This window comes from Chinchilla lanigera, unplaced genomic scaffold, assembly GCF_000276665.1.
Source record: "Chinchilla lanigera isolate Chin_1 unplaced genomic scaffold, ChiLan1.0 scaffold00076, whole genome shotgun sequence".
NCBI lineage: Eukaryota > Metazoa > Chordata > Mammalia > Rodentia > Chinchillidae > Chinchilla > Chinchilla lanigera.
Window position 1 is genome coordinate 4,349,050 of NW_004955477.1, and position 17,901 is coordinate 4,366,950.

The window sequence follows — 17,901 nt, forward strand, 5'->3', positions numbered from 1 at the left end:
GTGGAATAGAAGACAATTTCCAGAGCATGAATATACATGGCCAGCAAACAAACAGAAAATTCAGCCTAATCTGTGATTTGAAATTAGACAAAAATAAGATTCTATTTTCTCCGATCAAATTAGCAAACTGTCAAAATGGTTTCTTGCAAATCCAGGGAGACAGAAACTCTCATACACCACCAGAGGCTTGCACATGGCTGCCATGGCTTGCAAAGTGCAGGGAAGTTGAAACTTTCCTTCTGAAGGTTTGGTCACAGAGTCGATAAAACCAAGTTAAACCTTGAGGCCACTGCTTTAATACAGTAGTTTGAAGGACCATATTTTGGAGTATATTTTCTGAGTCCCAATAAAAACAATTTATAATATAAATTCAAAAACCTTAACAATGTTCAAATCATTTACTTAATACTTTTCCTTCCAGGAACACAGCTTGACAACATGAGCAGACATGTGATATAAGTGTTGCATACACAGATCTATATTATTTAAAATTGTGAAAAATTAGGAATCAAGCTAAATGTCCAACACACCAGGGATGTAGTTTTAAGGGCTTTTGTAATATGAATTTTAGAAAGCCATTTAATATATTTTAGAGAACTTTTAATAGCAATGGAAATAGGTCACTCTAATTCATGGCTTAATTTTAAAAAAGAACTGTGGCAACATTAGAAAAAGCCAAATAATGTCACCAGAAAAAAATTCTTTCAATAAACGGGATGTTCATGTCCCTTCCATCTCAAACCATACATCAAAATGCTAAACCCAGCATGGCAATATTAAAAGTTGAAATTTCTAGGGAGTAACCAGCTCATCAGGATAGATTGGAATTACTGCCCTTGTAAGAAGAGGACTTGAATACTATTAGTGCCTCTGATAAAGGCCAGATGATACAACAGGAAATTAAAAATCTGCAACCAGAAGATGACCCTCATCAGAACCCAACCATACTGGCCTCCTCATCTTAGCCTTTCAGTCTTCAGTGAGTATTTAACTCCATTGGCCCAGTCTGTGGTGCTTTGCTATAACAGCATGCGAGGACTGTGATATATGATCTAAGTCTACTTGTGTAAATGAAGGGCATACTGCATACATATACAGGAAAATTAATATGAAATGACTGCAAATTCAGCCACAGATTAATTTTTTGAAAAACTTCAAAATTCTTAACCTTTAAAAAAGTAGATGGTCAATGTCACAAAATCCTAGTGAAAAAACTCATGAGATCTATTATTTCCTGCAATATAGTGGACTAGATATCCCAAAACCTTTAGGCTATGAAGCAATTAACAACCACAGAAATAATCATAAACATGTGATATATATATATATATATTTACAAATATGTAAGGAAAGTCCTCAGAGGTTAAGAATAACTTAGAGATTAAGAAAAAAATGGAGAACAAATCCAGCTGCTGTAGGGGCTGTTGCTGGTTTCTGATTAACTAGAGTTTTGAATTTAAAGCCAGAGGCCAGGAAAAAAAAATAGGACTTGAAAATCTAAAAGGTCACATTGGAAATCCCTGTATAGAAAGGCACAACTCCAGATTGCAAGCTGGTCCCCCCTTTTAGGGCTAGGGCCAAAATTCATACAACCTGCTTAGTATCAAAAACTATAAGCTGAAAATTCAGCATAATGTGAGCTCTGCTAAGAGAACGGTAGGAATTACCTTTGGAGGAATTTATCCTCAGTCAGAGTTTTCCATTACTATAGAATCACAACAACTATGATATATATATATATATATATATATATATATATATATATATATATTTCTGATATATATGTATGTTTGTGTGTGTGTGTATATATATGTCAGAAAACATACAAGAAAAATGACCATAAGCAAAAGTCAGTAGAAAAGCTAAACTGCAGACTCATAGACAAAACAAATATAGCAAGTAAAATATGTTTATAGCACAACTATAATGTTTATCAAGTTTAAAAGCATAAAAGAATTAATTAAAGCTGAGTGAGGGACAGGGGACAATAAAAATGACCAGAGTGATTTCTAAGGAACCAAAGAAAGCACTTTCAAAAATAAATCAATTGCAATTACCTCAGATGATTTTAAATATAGCTGAAAGTAGAATTCAAGTGAAGTAGAACATAAGTCTAAAAAAATGTATTGAACATATTATAGTCAAACTGAATAGAAAATATAAAAAGTGAGGAGAAAATATAGAATGAGACAGTATAAAATACATCCAATCAGAACAGTAAAAGGAGATTAATAGAGAAATTGAAGTGGAGGAAAATATAGTGTAGAAATTTCAAGAAGTAGTGAGTATAATGATCATCAGATTTGTGAAATACAAGTCATTTACATAACCAAAATGAAACCCATATTGAAATACATCATGATAACACCAAATAGAAAGAGAAGACCCTAAGCATAATAAAAAGGAAAAAAAATGATAGAAAAATAAAACAATTAGAATCATAGCTGCTTTCTCTACATTCTCACCTGTGGAAGTCAAAGGCACTGGGGTAGTACTTTCAAAGGACTGAGAGAAAAGAATGGTTAACATAGAATAGTACATACCTTGTTATGTCTTCTTTTAATATATAGTGAAATAAACCTGATTCAGAACCCCCATCTTCCCATACTCAAACCAATGTGATATAACTTATCACCAAAACCCTTCTATTTGATATGTATTTTAGAAAGGTGAAAGAAATGATAACTGATCTCAGAAAATTAGACCCAATATACATAAAGGCAAAGGAAACAAAGGGAATGTTAAACACAAGATAAATCTAAACACTATGTAAAACTCACATTCAATTTGAAGGAGTAAAAAAATAAGAGAAGAGACAGAACCAAGACACATACTGTAATGGCAAGAGTACATCTGGTTGAGGGGGTGATGGACTGAAAGTGTTCCAAGTGCTAGATCACTAAGGTAAATAAAAACACTAGCTAACTTTTAGCTTTGTTAAGTTTACATGTTACAAGTTCTAGCAGGTCAATAAAATAATAGAAACAAAGAGCATAACTTTCAAGTAGCAGAGACAAAAGGTAAAATGAAAAAAAAATAATTCAACACATGGTTATTAAAGGGAAAAAAAGGCAAAGTGGTAACACAAATAGGCTATCTAAATAACATAACAGAAATAAATCCACACATATCAATTATTAAAAAATGTAAATGGTATACATTTTCTACTTAAATACATGAAAATAGCTCATAAAATTTTGCAAAAATAATTAGTGATCATTAGGGTCTAGTCATGAAGGTACAATAAAATAAAGTGATATTGACAAGGATATGCAGAAATTATTTTGAACTGAAGTAAATGAAATACATATAAAAATTAAAATGAAATAAACACATATAAAAATTAAAAAGAAATTGTGGTTTAAAACATTTGATATGAGCATTTAATCTGAGCTTCTTTCTTAAGAAGCTAACAAAAACAAAAAAGCCAATTCAGGATAAAGTAAATAGATAATGAAAATAATTAATATGAAAAGCAGAATCAATTTTGAATTGATCAAGTTTGAATAACCCTTATCTGAAATGCTCATGATCACACACCAGACAGGTTTTGAATACTGTAAATTTTGAAATACTTGCAAATACATAATTAGACATCTTGAGGATGAGATCCAAGTCTAAATGTAATGTATGTTTATGTTCCAGTCTGACCAGTATATGCACAGTCTGAAGGTAACTTTATACAATTTTGTACATGAAATAAAGTTTCAGAGTATGGGTGGGATTTTTTTTCTCATGGTATCACACTGGTGCTCAGAACTTTTGGGATTTTGAGTCATTTTTATGTTGAGTTTCTGAGTAGGGGTGCTCCATCTAATAGAAAATTCATAATAGCACATATCTATAGGACATAATCTGGATTTTTTTGAAAAAATTAGAACAGACAAACCTCTAGCTAGACTTGTAAGAAAAAAAAAAAGAAAGACACAAATTCCCAGTATCAGGGAATAAATCAGAGGACACTGCTGGAGATCCTGGGATAATGAAAAAATACTATGAACAACTTTGTGCCATAATTTAAATGACTTGGATGAAGGGGCAAAGTTCTTGAAAGACACACATTTCCCCAAACAGATTTAAGAAGTGGACACCCTGACTGGTTATACTACAAGTAGTGAATTTGATTTCATAATTTAAAACTTTCCCACAAAGAAAACTTCAGGCCAGAAGGCTTTACTGCTGGCTGCAACAAAACACTTATTGGAGGGATAATGCCAATCCCTGAAAATCTCTTCTAGTTATAGGAGCACAGCCTACTGTACCCTAGCTCTTTTCATAAAGCTGGTATTTTCTTGACACCCAAACCAAGAGAGTTAGAAAGAAAACAACATAGCAATATGTCTCACACAACTGAAAAAAATTTCCATAAAGTATTAGCAAGCAGAACCCAGCACATGTTTGTTTTTTAAACATAAAATACCTCATGACCAAATAGCTATCCTAGAAATATATAGTTGGTTTAACATGAAAATCAAAGTAATTCCCCATGATCATCAAATAAAGGAGAAACCCCCTATTTTTATCCCAATAGGTACATACAAAGAATTTGCCAGTATTCAACACCCATGCATGATAACATTGCTCATTAAATTAGTGGCAGGAAAAACAATAATTAAGAAAAAGAACAACCTGAATTAAAAATTACACAAAATACTTGGACAGACATTTCTCCAAAGATTTGCACATGGACAATGTTTAAGGGCACCAAGGAATCATTAGGGAAATACATATCAAAACTACAATGAAATACAACTTCACATCAATTAGGATGGAGATTATATACACAACAACAAATAAAATAAAATAAACCAAGTGTTGGTAAGGATATAGAGAATTGGAACCTTCACACATTGCCAGTAGGAATGTAATATTGCGAAGCTACTATGGGAAACAGTGTAGCAGTGCCTCAAAAATTTACTAATAGAATTAACATATAATCCTGCAGTTCTACTCCAGAGATATAGTACTCAAAAGAACAGAAAGCAGGAACTCAAAGAGCTATTTGTACACTCACATTCATTACAGCATTATCCATGACAGCCTAAATGGAGAATCAATCCAAGCATCATCAGTAGATGGATAGATCAACACAATGTAGCCTATGTGTGCAGAAGAATATTATTCAGCCTTAACAAGGAAGGAAATTCTTAAGGACATTATGCCAAGGGGAAATGAGCCAGTCACTGAAGGACAGATTTTATATGGTTCCACTTACATGAGTACCTAGAGGAGTCAAAATCATAGAGATAGTAGAATGCTGGTTCCTAAGGTGTGGGGATTTAACGTTTAATGAGGACAGAGATTTAGATTTGTAAAATGAAAAGAGTTCCTAAGATTAGTGGTGATACTCTCAAAGCAATGTGAATTTACTTAGTGGCACTGAACCATACAATTAAAACTTAGTAGCTAGCATAGTGGTGCATTCTTATAATCCCAGAACTCTGGAAAGCTGAGGCAGAAGGATCAAAAGTTTGAGCACAGCTTAGGCAATTTAGCAATATCCTTTCTAAAAATTAAAAAAAAAGCTGGGAATGTAGCTTAGTGTGAAGGCTGTGGGGCAAACTCCAGTACTGAAAAAAATTATGTATATTTTGTCACAATAAGAAAGACGAAAAAGGAATAGAAAGAGCTTCCTATATAGATGCAACCTTTCTGTATATTTTTAAAAGCCCTACAGCTAACAAGCAATAAGACAAGGATGCTGTCTCTCATTAATTCTAACATTCTTCTGGAAGTCTTAATCAGTGCAGTAGAAAAAAAAAAGATGACATCAGATAGGGGAAAAAGTAAAACTTTACTTATAAATGTAATGTGTATGGAAAATCTAAAGACTCTCCAGAAAATGCTACTATATTTATTAAGTGCTTTCCACAAAGTTATAGGATTGAAGATTACCATATATACACATCCAAAAAGTTGGGAATGAAATTGTTTAAAAATCAGTATCATTCCTTCATAGTAGCATTCAGAATATGAAATAAGGGTAAATTTTATAAATACATAAATAATCTCTATACTGAAAGCTGTAAAATATTACTAAGAAAAAGTCAAGATACATGCAATGACATGAAGAGTTTCAAAAGCATAGTCTGAGAGAAACCTTATACCAAAGAGTATGCTCAATTTACTTCAATTTATATGGATTCTTGAACAGTTGCAGAAAGAAGGCCCATGGGGCTGGAGTGAAGGAAGATTGAATGTGAAAAGGTCCAACATGTTTAAAGTGATACAAATATTCCATATCTCATTGTGGTGTGGGTTACATGAATATATAGAAAAAATATATGCATTTTAATATAAGTAAAGGATGCATACTTAAAAGAGTCTGGGATTAGAATGAAGGGACTTCTTTAAAATATAAAATTAAAATTTGAAGAATTATGAGGGTAGCTAGAGTCTGTCCTTGCCTAACTCCTGATATAATCAGTCCAATGGAGTAGTTAAAGTCTAACCCTCATCTTTCCAACCTATAGATAAGAACGGAGTAGTTTTTGTGATTCACACAGTATTCAGATTGCATGACAATTTCTGTGAGGAAACAACTGGATAATTCCAGGAAATCCATGTGTACACAAGAATCAGATACATGAGTGGCATTGCCAGCCAATATTGAACTTATAGATCATCTCATCAATCATCCTTGTAGACAACTGGCAAACCATTTAGGAAAAATAGATACCAGTTTCACACTACTCAGGAGATATATCCAGAGGGATTATTGATTTAAATAAAAGCATTGGTGAGCAATGTAGGCTAGAAAAGGCCTTTCTAAGCCTGTCAGAGGAAAGACAAAGGGAAAAGATTAAGACAATAAAGAATCTGAATGTCAAAAATTACCATGAACAGGCATGATGGCTAAAAGCAAGGTAGCATCCTGGGTTGAATCCTGGAATAGAAAAAGGCCATCAGTGGGGAAACCAGTGAAATCTGAATAATGTCTAGAGTTTAGTTACTGGTATCACATCAGTACAATTTCTTACTTTGATCAGTGGTTCGCAATGGGGGTCAAGTTTGCTCCCTATGGAACATCAGATAATAACGTCTGGAGACATTTTTGATTGTACACCCAGTGGGTTGAAAAGCAGGGCTGCTAGCACCCATGTGTGGAGACCAGAGAAACTGCTAAACATCCTAGAGTACAGAGGACAGAAAGACCACCCAGCCTGAGATATCCGCAGTGCCCAGATTAAGAAGCTGTTTGTGGTAAATGTACTACAGTTACCTATGACAGTCACTGAGGGGAAGTTAGGGGATGGCTGTATGAGAATTATTTGCTTTGTTTTGTATCTGTTCTGCAAATCTAAAATTATTTCAAAATTTGCAGTTCAGAAATGACCGTGAAAACATTATGTTCAAAACGACCATGAAAACACAAAATGAACATGGATAAAAATACAAAAAAAGACGGAAGAAAACAGGCAATTCCCAAGAGAAGAAACGTGAATGTGACATGAACACATGTGAAAGTCCAACCTCTATGAAAAAACATAGAATAAGACATCATAACTTCCACTTTCCACTCATGAAAATGGCACAGAAATTTCTGTAGTGACAATACCCCATGCTTGTGTATGTTCAAAGAAGCCAGAATTTATACATAAATAGCATAGCCTAGAGTGTAATTTGGAAACCTACATGTAAAAGCCTTAAAATTGTTCCTGCTTTTTAACCACAATTTCCAGGAATCTGCTTTAAGAAAATCATACAAAATGCTAACATTTTTTTTCCTAAGGGCATTTATCAACACATTATTATAAAGATGATAAAATGAAAAGAACCTGTTTAATAATAAAATGTTTTTAATGTTTAGGTAAGTTTATTCAGTGGAAGCCTCGTTAGCCATTAAATGATTAATAGGGAGATATGTAGGGCACAAAATAAACCAAAATAAGTAGGTCATGTTTTACATGACCCCTTTTTTGTTAAGAAAAGAGAGAGTGTATAGAAAGTTATGGGAGAATCCAAGTAATCTATTTTGGAGCGATATAATGAAATAATAACAGTGATATTATCTCTGGGTTGTAGGGTTATGGTTAATTTTCACTATTTATATTTTAATGTAATTATCTTCTAGTTCTTAAAATGCATGTTTTACTCTTTCAATAAGAGAACAATAAAAGCAAAAGAATTGAAGAAACTGATCCCATTATACCTATTCCATTTAAACTAATTTTATTTAAAGTAATTCCACTTAAGCAACATTTTCATGGATCATGTTAAACCCGGAGAGAAACCCATGGCTGCCAACAGTACCAAAACCCAGGCAGACTTTGACACTGAGACACTCATGATGGGTTTTGATACAACAAATCAAGCCAAGATTTTCCCTGCTTTCTAGTGAGCTGGACCACACCGTGAAACTCAATGCATTTTGTAGAACACCCATCCCCAATTGTGCTGACTGATGCCTGCTGTTCTACCATTTACAGCTTGATTGGCTATAATTTTTACAATGAAATGGTTCACTAGGTCTTACAGGCACAAGTTCAAGGTCGTCTGTTCCCTACCTAATAGTCTATCTGATGAAAAAACATCCTAAATATGATTTACCCACGTACAGAAATGGGTAAGTCTCTATCTTCTTCAAACCAGAGCATTTAACTGCAAGATATACACCTAACACTGCTATCCACTTCATTCAACTGCAAGTATGATTCTCTGATTCAGTAACCTGCCTGAGGGATGAGCAGATTTTAAGTAAAACTATATACTTTTATTTCAACAAACTCACATATTTATACATGGGAAAGATAAGACAAAGCCAGGAATGAGTTTTGCACAACAAATGTCACTATGCGATCACACATACTTTCAAGAGATGGCTGAATTTTCAATAAACAAATAAAAGTAGGTACTCTGGTTGAAGTACCCACACTGGTCTAAGAGGAAAACTGGAGAGTTGGTCAAAAGAAGTACAACTCTTGGGAAACAGGGAGATTTTAGATCTTTTTGCCTTAGGAGACCTATGTAAGAGGCATTATATAATAATATAAATGGTTATGTGCTTAATATAGGCTTCTGGACCCAATACTAAAGCACAAAGAAAACAAATGCAGGTCTACAGGAGACCAAATGATAGAGTCCTTATCTGCAGATGTTTCAACTCATTGAAAGAACACTTAAGAAAAAAGTGAATTTAGCTATTTTTATTTTCAACTTCTGATTCCACGGACAACAACTTCATACTGGTTCAATTTAATACTCCTCATTTAACTATGACTTTTGATGTTCCCATAAAGAAAGCATGTCTTAATACAAGAGAGAATTATTATTTTATTGAAAGATACAATCTTTGCTTTAAGACTTTTGGGAAGAAAGAAAAGAAAAAGCACCAAGCCAAACAAATCAAACACACCATTTCTTACACTCCCATTTTCTAGCACCACCTGAATTTAGAGTATTTCCTTACAAAATATATCATGTTACCTCTTCCTTTTTCCAAGGTCATGTCTACATTGACTTCCTGCAGATAGTTCAGATAACACTGAAGATTAATAATAATTACAAAACAGTACTGGGTCCCTACTGCTTCAGGGCTCAGTGAGTACTCAGTCCCCATGTTGCTCAGTGCTGTTCATGTGAATTACCTGGTGAAGGACATGGTGGGCCACTGGCAGAGGTAATTGAAACTCTGGAGGGTCCCACTGTCCAGCTTGTGGTTGGGCTACCCCGATTATCACTGTTTCTCAGTCATGTGCAGATGATTGCTTTCCACTTTCCTAATTTAAAAGATAGACCATTAACCAATCATCTTGCTTCAGGCCTTAGATCTACTCATCTCTTCCTGACAAACCTGAGCAAACAACCCATCAGAAATGACTTTCTCCCAAACACTGTAGGGACACAGCACATTCACGTAGGAAAAATAAAAAAGCACTCATCTCCATAGAGCTTGCTGGATTGGCTGAAGTGAGCAATAGTTAGACACTATGAACTCTAGCAAATGATTTGAAAATCGCATTTATGATTATGTGGGAAATGACCTCATCTCAGCAAGACTCACCAAGAGTTAGGAAACAAAAAATTTAAAAACCTTTTGAAACATCATTCACATGTTTTCTCTTTTTCCACATTAAATTCAACCATCTGAAGGGTAATGAAGTTGCTTCATGATAGTACCTGACTATTCTAATTAAATTCTTGGAGGGAAATAGTAGCGCGACTTTTCTGCCTTCAATATTTAAACCAAGTGCGGATTCTATAGTTTCCATTTAACTTTTCACAACCTACCTCTTGATGGTGAATCTTACATGGCTCCCTATCCTTTCTTTGCCAGAGAAGTGGTAGGAAGGGGCACAAGGAGAGGTGTGTGAGGAAACAGAAAGAGCACCGTAAGTGACCCTGACATCACATCAGAGGCTTTATTGGGTCATAGGGTAACCTGCCCTTCAACCAGCATAAGGTTCTGAGCCCTTGCTTTGTGCTCCATGGTGTTCTGCTGTATGTAAAGAGGTCAATACCAATGACTCAGACTTGGACCTTGGCCTTAAGAAATAAGTGGTCTAGACATAGAGAACTGGCTTCATGAGAGAGCAAATAATCACATTAAAAGGCTGTGATCTGCATGGTTGGGGAAACATCTGAGCTTTGTCTCAGCATTGTGGACTACAGACAGGCCAAGTGCCTGGTACTATAGCTGACATGATACAAATCAGGACGAGTGAGGAAAAGTCGTCCAGGTAGGACTCTAGTCTGGCACTAGCAGGAGGTTCCAGGGCTGGACATATGCCCTCCCCACTTATTAACTATGGTGAGTGGCATGCAAGTGACTAACATTGTTAGTGACAGGGAAAAAGGCAAGAAGCCAAGAGCCCCAGGCTGAATCATGAGGGCATCTGAAAACAGGAAAAGAATAAGAGAGAACCAGAAGGCTCTGGCCAGAAGAGGCATCAAGGACCCAGAGTAAACAGGAGGTCAGGAGATCCAGGTGGAGACACTTCCTACCTTTGATGCAAGCATCAGTCTTCACATCTGAGCATTCTGAAAAACTAGCTTGCCTGACAGCTACTGTGACAGAAAACCAGTCCTCTGCCCAGCCCTCACCCACGGGAAGAACACTCCCCAGAAAATGTGCTGCCCATTGGTCTTCATTTCAGAGTCTGAGCTCCAGGGAACCCAGGAAATCAGGTAAAGTTCATCTTGGAGGATTAATTTATTTGAATTCTAGAGCAGGAGTCATTAAGTTACAGCCCACAGGCCAAAGCAGGCTCTCTGCTTGTTTTTGCAAATAAAGTTTTCTTAGCAATGTCACACTCATGTATTTATGCATTGTCTATGGCTGCTTTTGACTAAACAGCAGAGTTGAGTAGTTGCCATAGAAATTATATGGGCCTGATGGCTTGTGCAACCTAACATATTTCCTATCTTGTCCTTTACAAGACAAGATGAAGAAGGAAGAAAGGAAGGAAAGGTTGTTTACCTTGGTTCTAGATCATTTAGGAAAAATTACATTTGTAAAATAAGGCTCCCTCAAATGTCTTCTGACCCCTTCAGAAAAGAAGACTTCCTGAGACAGGAGAGCTGCTCTAATGTGCGTAATACCGAATTCCTCCTCACAGATAGTGACAAGTATACACAGTGCATGTGTTCTAATCAGCTTTTCATTGCTGTGACACAATAGTTGAAAATATAGCCTTGAAAGAGGAAAGATTCATTTTGGCTCATGGGTTCAGAGGTTTCAGTCCATGGTCCCCTGGCCCTGTTGTTTTCAGGTCTGTGACAAGGCAGAAACATGGCGGAAGGATGTAGTGAAGAAAAGCTACTCACCTTATGGTAGCCAGGAAAGAGAGGGGAGTGACAGGATAAAATGTACCCTTCAAAGTCATACTCCCAGTGATCTGCTTCCTCCCACTAGACCCATCTCCTAGAGTTCCCATCACCTCCCAATAGCATCAGCTGTCAACCAACTTTTTAACATATGAGCTTTGGGAATATTTAAGACAAAAAACATAACATTTTGATATCTTCCCATAAGAGACACAAGTGAAATAAAGCTTGCTCACTCTTAATATATTAAACACCATCCACTGCAGACCCATTTGGTGATGTGCTGGGAATTCTTATATTCTGTCACTCACATCTTTGCATATTATCAATGCCAAACCCCACCGGGAACTTCTCAGACCAGTATCACCAGAACCTATGCACTGACCAAGGGCATTCCAATGTAGAGGATTCACTACAGAGTACTGATACTGTCATAGACAGGTGTGCACAGAATTTTCCTAAATCTCTTCTCCAGTCACATCTAACATTAGGAGATTTTGTTCCATTTTCCTGGGGTGTCTCAGGAAGGAAGAAATCTTCAGAGCTAGTCCATGGATGAAAAACAAAATTGGCAATAAATAATGTGTATACACCAATAACGTTTCAGGTATGCACAACCAGTGAGGTCAGAACCATTTGAACTGATATTGTATCTATCCACAGAATAATATGAAGAACTGGATTTCAACCAGGGGAGGATTTCTGAGTCGATAAAATTGAACTGCATCAAACAACACGACTTTGTACATTTTGTCAGAAATTACTTCCCACCAAATATTAGTATTGCTCTATATATCCTCAAGCAGTCTTCATGTACCACCAGTCATAGTGATAGTGGAGGTGGGCCGACCACTGAGAGTCATCACAATCTTGACTGCTCTATATAAGGCTGCCCCTGGCAAGGGCCCAGCAGGAGCCACTACACAACTCTAGCACTTATCTAGCCACGTGGACTTGGGCAAATCATTTAATTTTCAAGCCTCACTTGTCTTGCCTACAAAATAGTAATAATGACATTCCTTTACAGAGTGGTTTGAATGATTCAATAATGAATATAACCCAGGGCCTGGCCCCCTAGGATTTTCATAACATATGTTGTGGTTATAGATAACATGATGGTAACAATGATGAACATGACAATGATAATAATAAATTTTTTATTATCTAAAACTATCTGTACAGTTCCCACCCCATGGTACCAATAGGATGCTTACAAAAGTAATGATAAAACATCAAGGACCAAGGAGATGTGCAAAAAGAGAATCACTTTCCATTCCTTCAGTATCAAAGGAGAACAGGTACCCATGTGCCTGTTGGGAAGCTATGTTTCAGTAGACAGAGGCTATCTGTACTGCATGAAGTGTTTCCCCCTTTCCCTGATCTTGGTAATCTTTCTGGATATATGTCCCAGAGGCTCATTCAAGAATACAATTTGTAGGGCTTTCTGTTCAGTGACCTAATAACTAGAACGAAAATTACCGACCCTTACTTTGTAGAATCTCCCAGGCAGCTGAATGTTAGTAAGCTAGCCTAGAGAGGATCCTGCTCAGGAGGTATTTTAGAGTCCTTCAAATAAAAACAATCAGATGCAGTAACTATGAAGCATGAAGACCGCTAATAGCATGTGTAGCCACAGGAGGCTGTCAAGCCTGCCTCAGATATGATTCCGGTTCAGACAGGAAAATACAAACAGATCCACTGAGTTTTAATGAGCACTGCCACAGTCTGAAAGCACTTGCATTAAGTCTAAAAAGCTCTATCAAGACTGAAGGTCAGTAAGCTCACCCTTACAACACTGTGCAGATTGTGCCAGGACAGACTGTGCTTGTTAGAGTCAATGAATTGTGCTTATAAATTTTAGGTAAGGATTCTGTTGCACGGACAGAAATGCTTTCCTGTCACCCAAGAAAAAATACAGTTTCCTGGAAATTAGTTTCTGAGTGAGAGTACACCCAAGCCCGGCGCCTCTGTGTGTGTGTGTGTGTGTGTGTGTGTGCGTGTGTGTTGGTATATACTAGATGTATGAGCCTCAAATGGTGGCCCAAGTTCTGTGGCTTTTGACATTATAATGGAGAGACCCTGAGTCCCATGGAGCCTCTCCCCCTTGAAGATTACATCTTGAGTAAATAGAACAGAATTTGTTTAAGGCTGAAGATCTTCAAGAGTACCCAGTTCACAGCCTGCTCTTGGTACCAAAAGAGAAAATAAGCTCACTTGTGTCATTTGTCCACATCCACTGAGCTAGAAAATATGAGCTTGGCAACTCTTTAAAAGGTGTATAAGGCTCCACTGGCTTCTGTGAATCTTTCCTCAAATGGTAGAACGAGACTACATGGTCTAGAGCCACTTACTACTCCAGATGTGAATCCTTGGTATCTATGGTTATTTTCAGAGATGTTGGCTTGATTTAACTTACACTATTTGCCTAAGAAAATCCCTTACAAGAATAGCCATTTCACAAAGCCATAATCAAAATCTCTGCGCCAAAGCCAAAAATAAGTTGGGGAATTTTCACTGCTTTTACTCCTCTGCTCTGAGATAAATGTTTGAGATCTGGCCTGAGTTATTTTTAAATATCCTTTGGTGAAAAGAGTTATAAATTCAAATTATTATTTCACATCAAGAAGCGCTATAAAGACAAAGATGTGCTTTCACTGGGGTAGCACGCAACAGTGCAGGTTGCCTATTTCTGGAATCTTCATCAATAAGGAAGATGAAGTGCCTAGCTCAGGCAATTTCTTTAAATACTAAAGTGGGGTTTATCTTTGGAACACGGGCGGCTGTTTGCATTTTCCCTCTCGCAGTAAGTCAGTAATACTCAAATGCATTCAGTGGTTTAATCAATCTGAAAGCCATGTCAAAATTGCTTAAAAATCTCTGAGCATCCAACATATATACTTGTTAAAATTAATTACATCATTTAACATTTCTATACACATTATAGTTTTAAATGTTTTACAGTCATTTTTATTAATTAATAAAGCCTTAATGGACAAAAATTGCACTGTAAAATTATTATGCATATGCTGCATTTTAAGTTTTACTACTACTATTATCTTTAAATATTTTCCCAAGGGCAAGTCACTAATTTATAATTCAGCTCTCTCACATAGAGCTGAAAATCAGAAGTTTACAAAGAGAAAGAAATCTGGATGCTTTTTTCCCCAAACAGACCTGCTTCCTCCTTTAATCTTCTTTAAAAAAAAAAAAGGTGAAGGGTCTCAGGGCAACCCACCATGGGAATTCCACCAGCCTTGGAAATGGCAGAAACAGCAACAAATCGCAGCTAAGCTCCCCCAGAAGATATAACCCAGGTCCAAAATTTACTTTTGCTGCCATTTGGCATGGAGAGTCTCCAACTTCCTTGTTTAGAGAATGTCCTATAGTTAATGGACACAGAAACACTCACACATATACACGTCATGATGAAGCATCGTGGTCTAGATTTTTATATTCATGAGGTCAGCTAGGCTAGCTCGTAAATATCAGCTAAGCCATTGAAAAGTTAAAAGTAAAGAATTATGGCCACACCCAAATATACAGATGTTTGACACCAGAAAGACAAAACGTCTGGTTGTAGAAGGCATGTGGATACTTATTGCCCTACTGTGGAGCATGATGTGGGCAGGGTCTAAATGAACTTTTTGGGCGGGGGTACCATTTCGTATCCGTGGCATATTTGAGAGAACTTCTCTTATAATCTACAAAAGGCTCATCTAGGAAATCTGTCCACTGGGATATTAACTCTGAGCTATCAGTTGTCAACGTCAAGAGATCAAAGCAACTCTTCTGAGAAATGCCTCTTGGAATAGGTTATGTGAAAGAAACTCAGTTCGCCTGGTAGCTGAGCACTTACACAATGACCGTCCTGCAAATGGAAGCACCACTCACCTGCCCTGTAACTCCAGCCAGGAATGTGAATGGACAGTTGGTTGCCATGACCGCTGGCCGGGAGAGTTGCATGGTGGTCTTTCCCTTTTCTGACAGTGACCTGGTTAGTTCCCACATCTGCGATTTCTATATTTTCCAGAGGAGGACAGTCACTCCAAGGACAAGTGCCAGTCTCCAAACGTTCCGGACCCAGTGAAGGATTTTCCTTCGAGGGACTTTCTGGTAAAGCTGGGTTCCAGGGCGGGCCTAGGAGGTGCTGGTTTCCCTCGATGAGCTCCTGCTTCCGGGCTCTGTTTATTGGCTCTCCGTTAGCTATGCCATCTACTCCATCTGCTGTTAACCCGTGGGAACTACAACTGAGGTTGAGTGACAGGACGGATCTGTGCATTTGGGGACTGACAACTTGAGGTTGCTCCACAGGGACCGAGAGAGATTTGTCCAAATAGCACATCGAATTTGGACACTGCCGAGACACCCGGAGGCGGACACAGGAAGTAAACATCAGCGGGTCCTTTCCGGAAGGCGGGGTGTCTGGCGTAAAACTGCTCTCTTTGCTGTCCACGTGTGTGATCCAGTATTCGTGACCTGCACACCTCCGCGCGTGGGCCTCGGGGACCTTCACTCTCACCACAGAGCCTTTTTTTGAGAACTCTGTGCAGGCGAGAGGCCCATGGCGTGGACGTGAGTGGGGAGCGCCAGCCCGGGCTGAGGGACTCCGGCGCAGAGCATCCTCCGCCCCACACTTGGGGCAGAAAGAGTCCCCAGCAGGGCCCCACAGCATGGCGCCGGCCGGGGGGCCCACGCGCCGCGCCGTGATGGTGATGGACGCGAATCCTTGGCGGGGGCTGCCACACACACTGTCCCCTGAAGGCGGCAAATCTATCTCTGGTCCTTGTTCCTCTGACGGCGTGGGAATTCCGAGTCTGTCCGGAAGTAACGCAAACGCCCTGTGGATGTTGACGCCGCTGGAATGAGCCGAAGCAGGCTTCGTGCGACACGCTCGAGGCTGAGCCACCGCACAGGGCAGTGGCAACGCAGCCACATTGTCTTTTGATCTGTTCTCATCAATCAGCTGTGAAATGACTATGGACGAAATCATTTTTGTGTTTTGTGATGCCAGAGTTTCCTGCAAATGGAAAAAACGATTCCAGTTATTCAAGCAGCCCATTGCAGTACAGGCTGTAATCTCTCAAGGGTCATCAGGATGCCAGAGAACTGGGTTCATAACACTGATTTCTTGCCCAAGGCTTTTTACTGCACAGCTGACACCCCCTCTGAGCGTTCAGAAGGGCAGGAAACCCAGCTGTGTTTTTGAGGAAGCTACATGTTCTGCAAACATTAGTCTGACCAGTGGGTTGGTTTTCTCTGCTTGGTCTTAAGTTATTATGTCTCTGGAAATGATTAGACTTTGACTCTCCCCTCCAACAGACACAGGGGTCCCCAAATACAAGTTCACACCCTTAATGAAGCAGAAAGATAGTACCTACCTGAGAGTGGGCTGGGACTTAGGCAGTGGGCATAGGGTGATGTGGGCAAGGAGCTAGCACTCATGCCTGGGAACAGTCAGAACGGTGACAAGGAACTTCCTTTCCACTTAGTGCAGTCTCAGTCCCCCACCGTGGCTGATTTAGCCCCTAATTCTGTTATCCTCTGCTGCTTGGCATCCCATGAATCTGAATTCCCGTGTGCAAGACAATGGAAATCACATGCCCAAGCTCAGACAATTAACCAGAGGAAAGACTGACAACCAGGTGATTTCCCTTATCAGGATGGGGGGAGGGTGGACCAAGACTGATTAGCACTACTGTCACGTTGCTGCATTTCAACACTCACCTGCGTAGGCCTGAGTTTCTGTTCACTATTTTCAAATGGTCAAGGCATTCCATGCTTCCTAATCAACAGACTTTAAGTGCTAAACAGTAAATCACTGGTGTGCCCAAAACTGTGTACTATAATTTTTAAGAAAGCATCACACCGGGTTGAGACCAGGAAAAAGAATTTCTTCTGACTTTATGTTTTGTGTATGTGTGTTTATCTATAATGCACTGCAGAGAGTAGTGTCTTGGTTACTTTCTCATTGCTCAGACCCAACACCCAAATTTAAAGGAGGAAAGATTTACTTTGGCTTACAGTTTGTAGAGGTTTCAGTCCCCAGTCAGCTGGCTCCACGGCAGAGCAGGAAGCAGCCAGCCTGCCTTCCATCTCTCTTTTTATATTTCTTTCGGGCTACATGCCTGTTGGTTT

At 38.4% G+C, this 17,901-nt stretch overlaps 1 protein-coding gene across 5 annotated transcripts in view; it reads right to left on the reverse strand.

The window, feature by feature from the left end:
• Positions 1-17,901, reverse strand: part of LOC102012090 (chromosome unknown open reading frame, human C10orf90) — a 211,426-nt gene that overhangs the window by 49,773 nt on the left and 143,752 nt on the right. For all 5 annotated transcript variants that reach the window (XM_013503019.1, XM_013503017.1, XM_013503016.1 and 2 more), the window contains one exon: positions 15,658-16,783. In XM_013503019.1, coding sequence (XP_013358473.1) covers positions 15,658-16,783 — 1,126 coding nt within the window. The remainder of the gene's footprint in view (positions 1-15,657; positions 16,784-17,901) is intronic.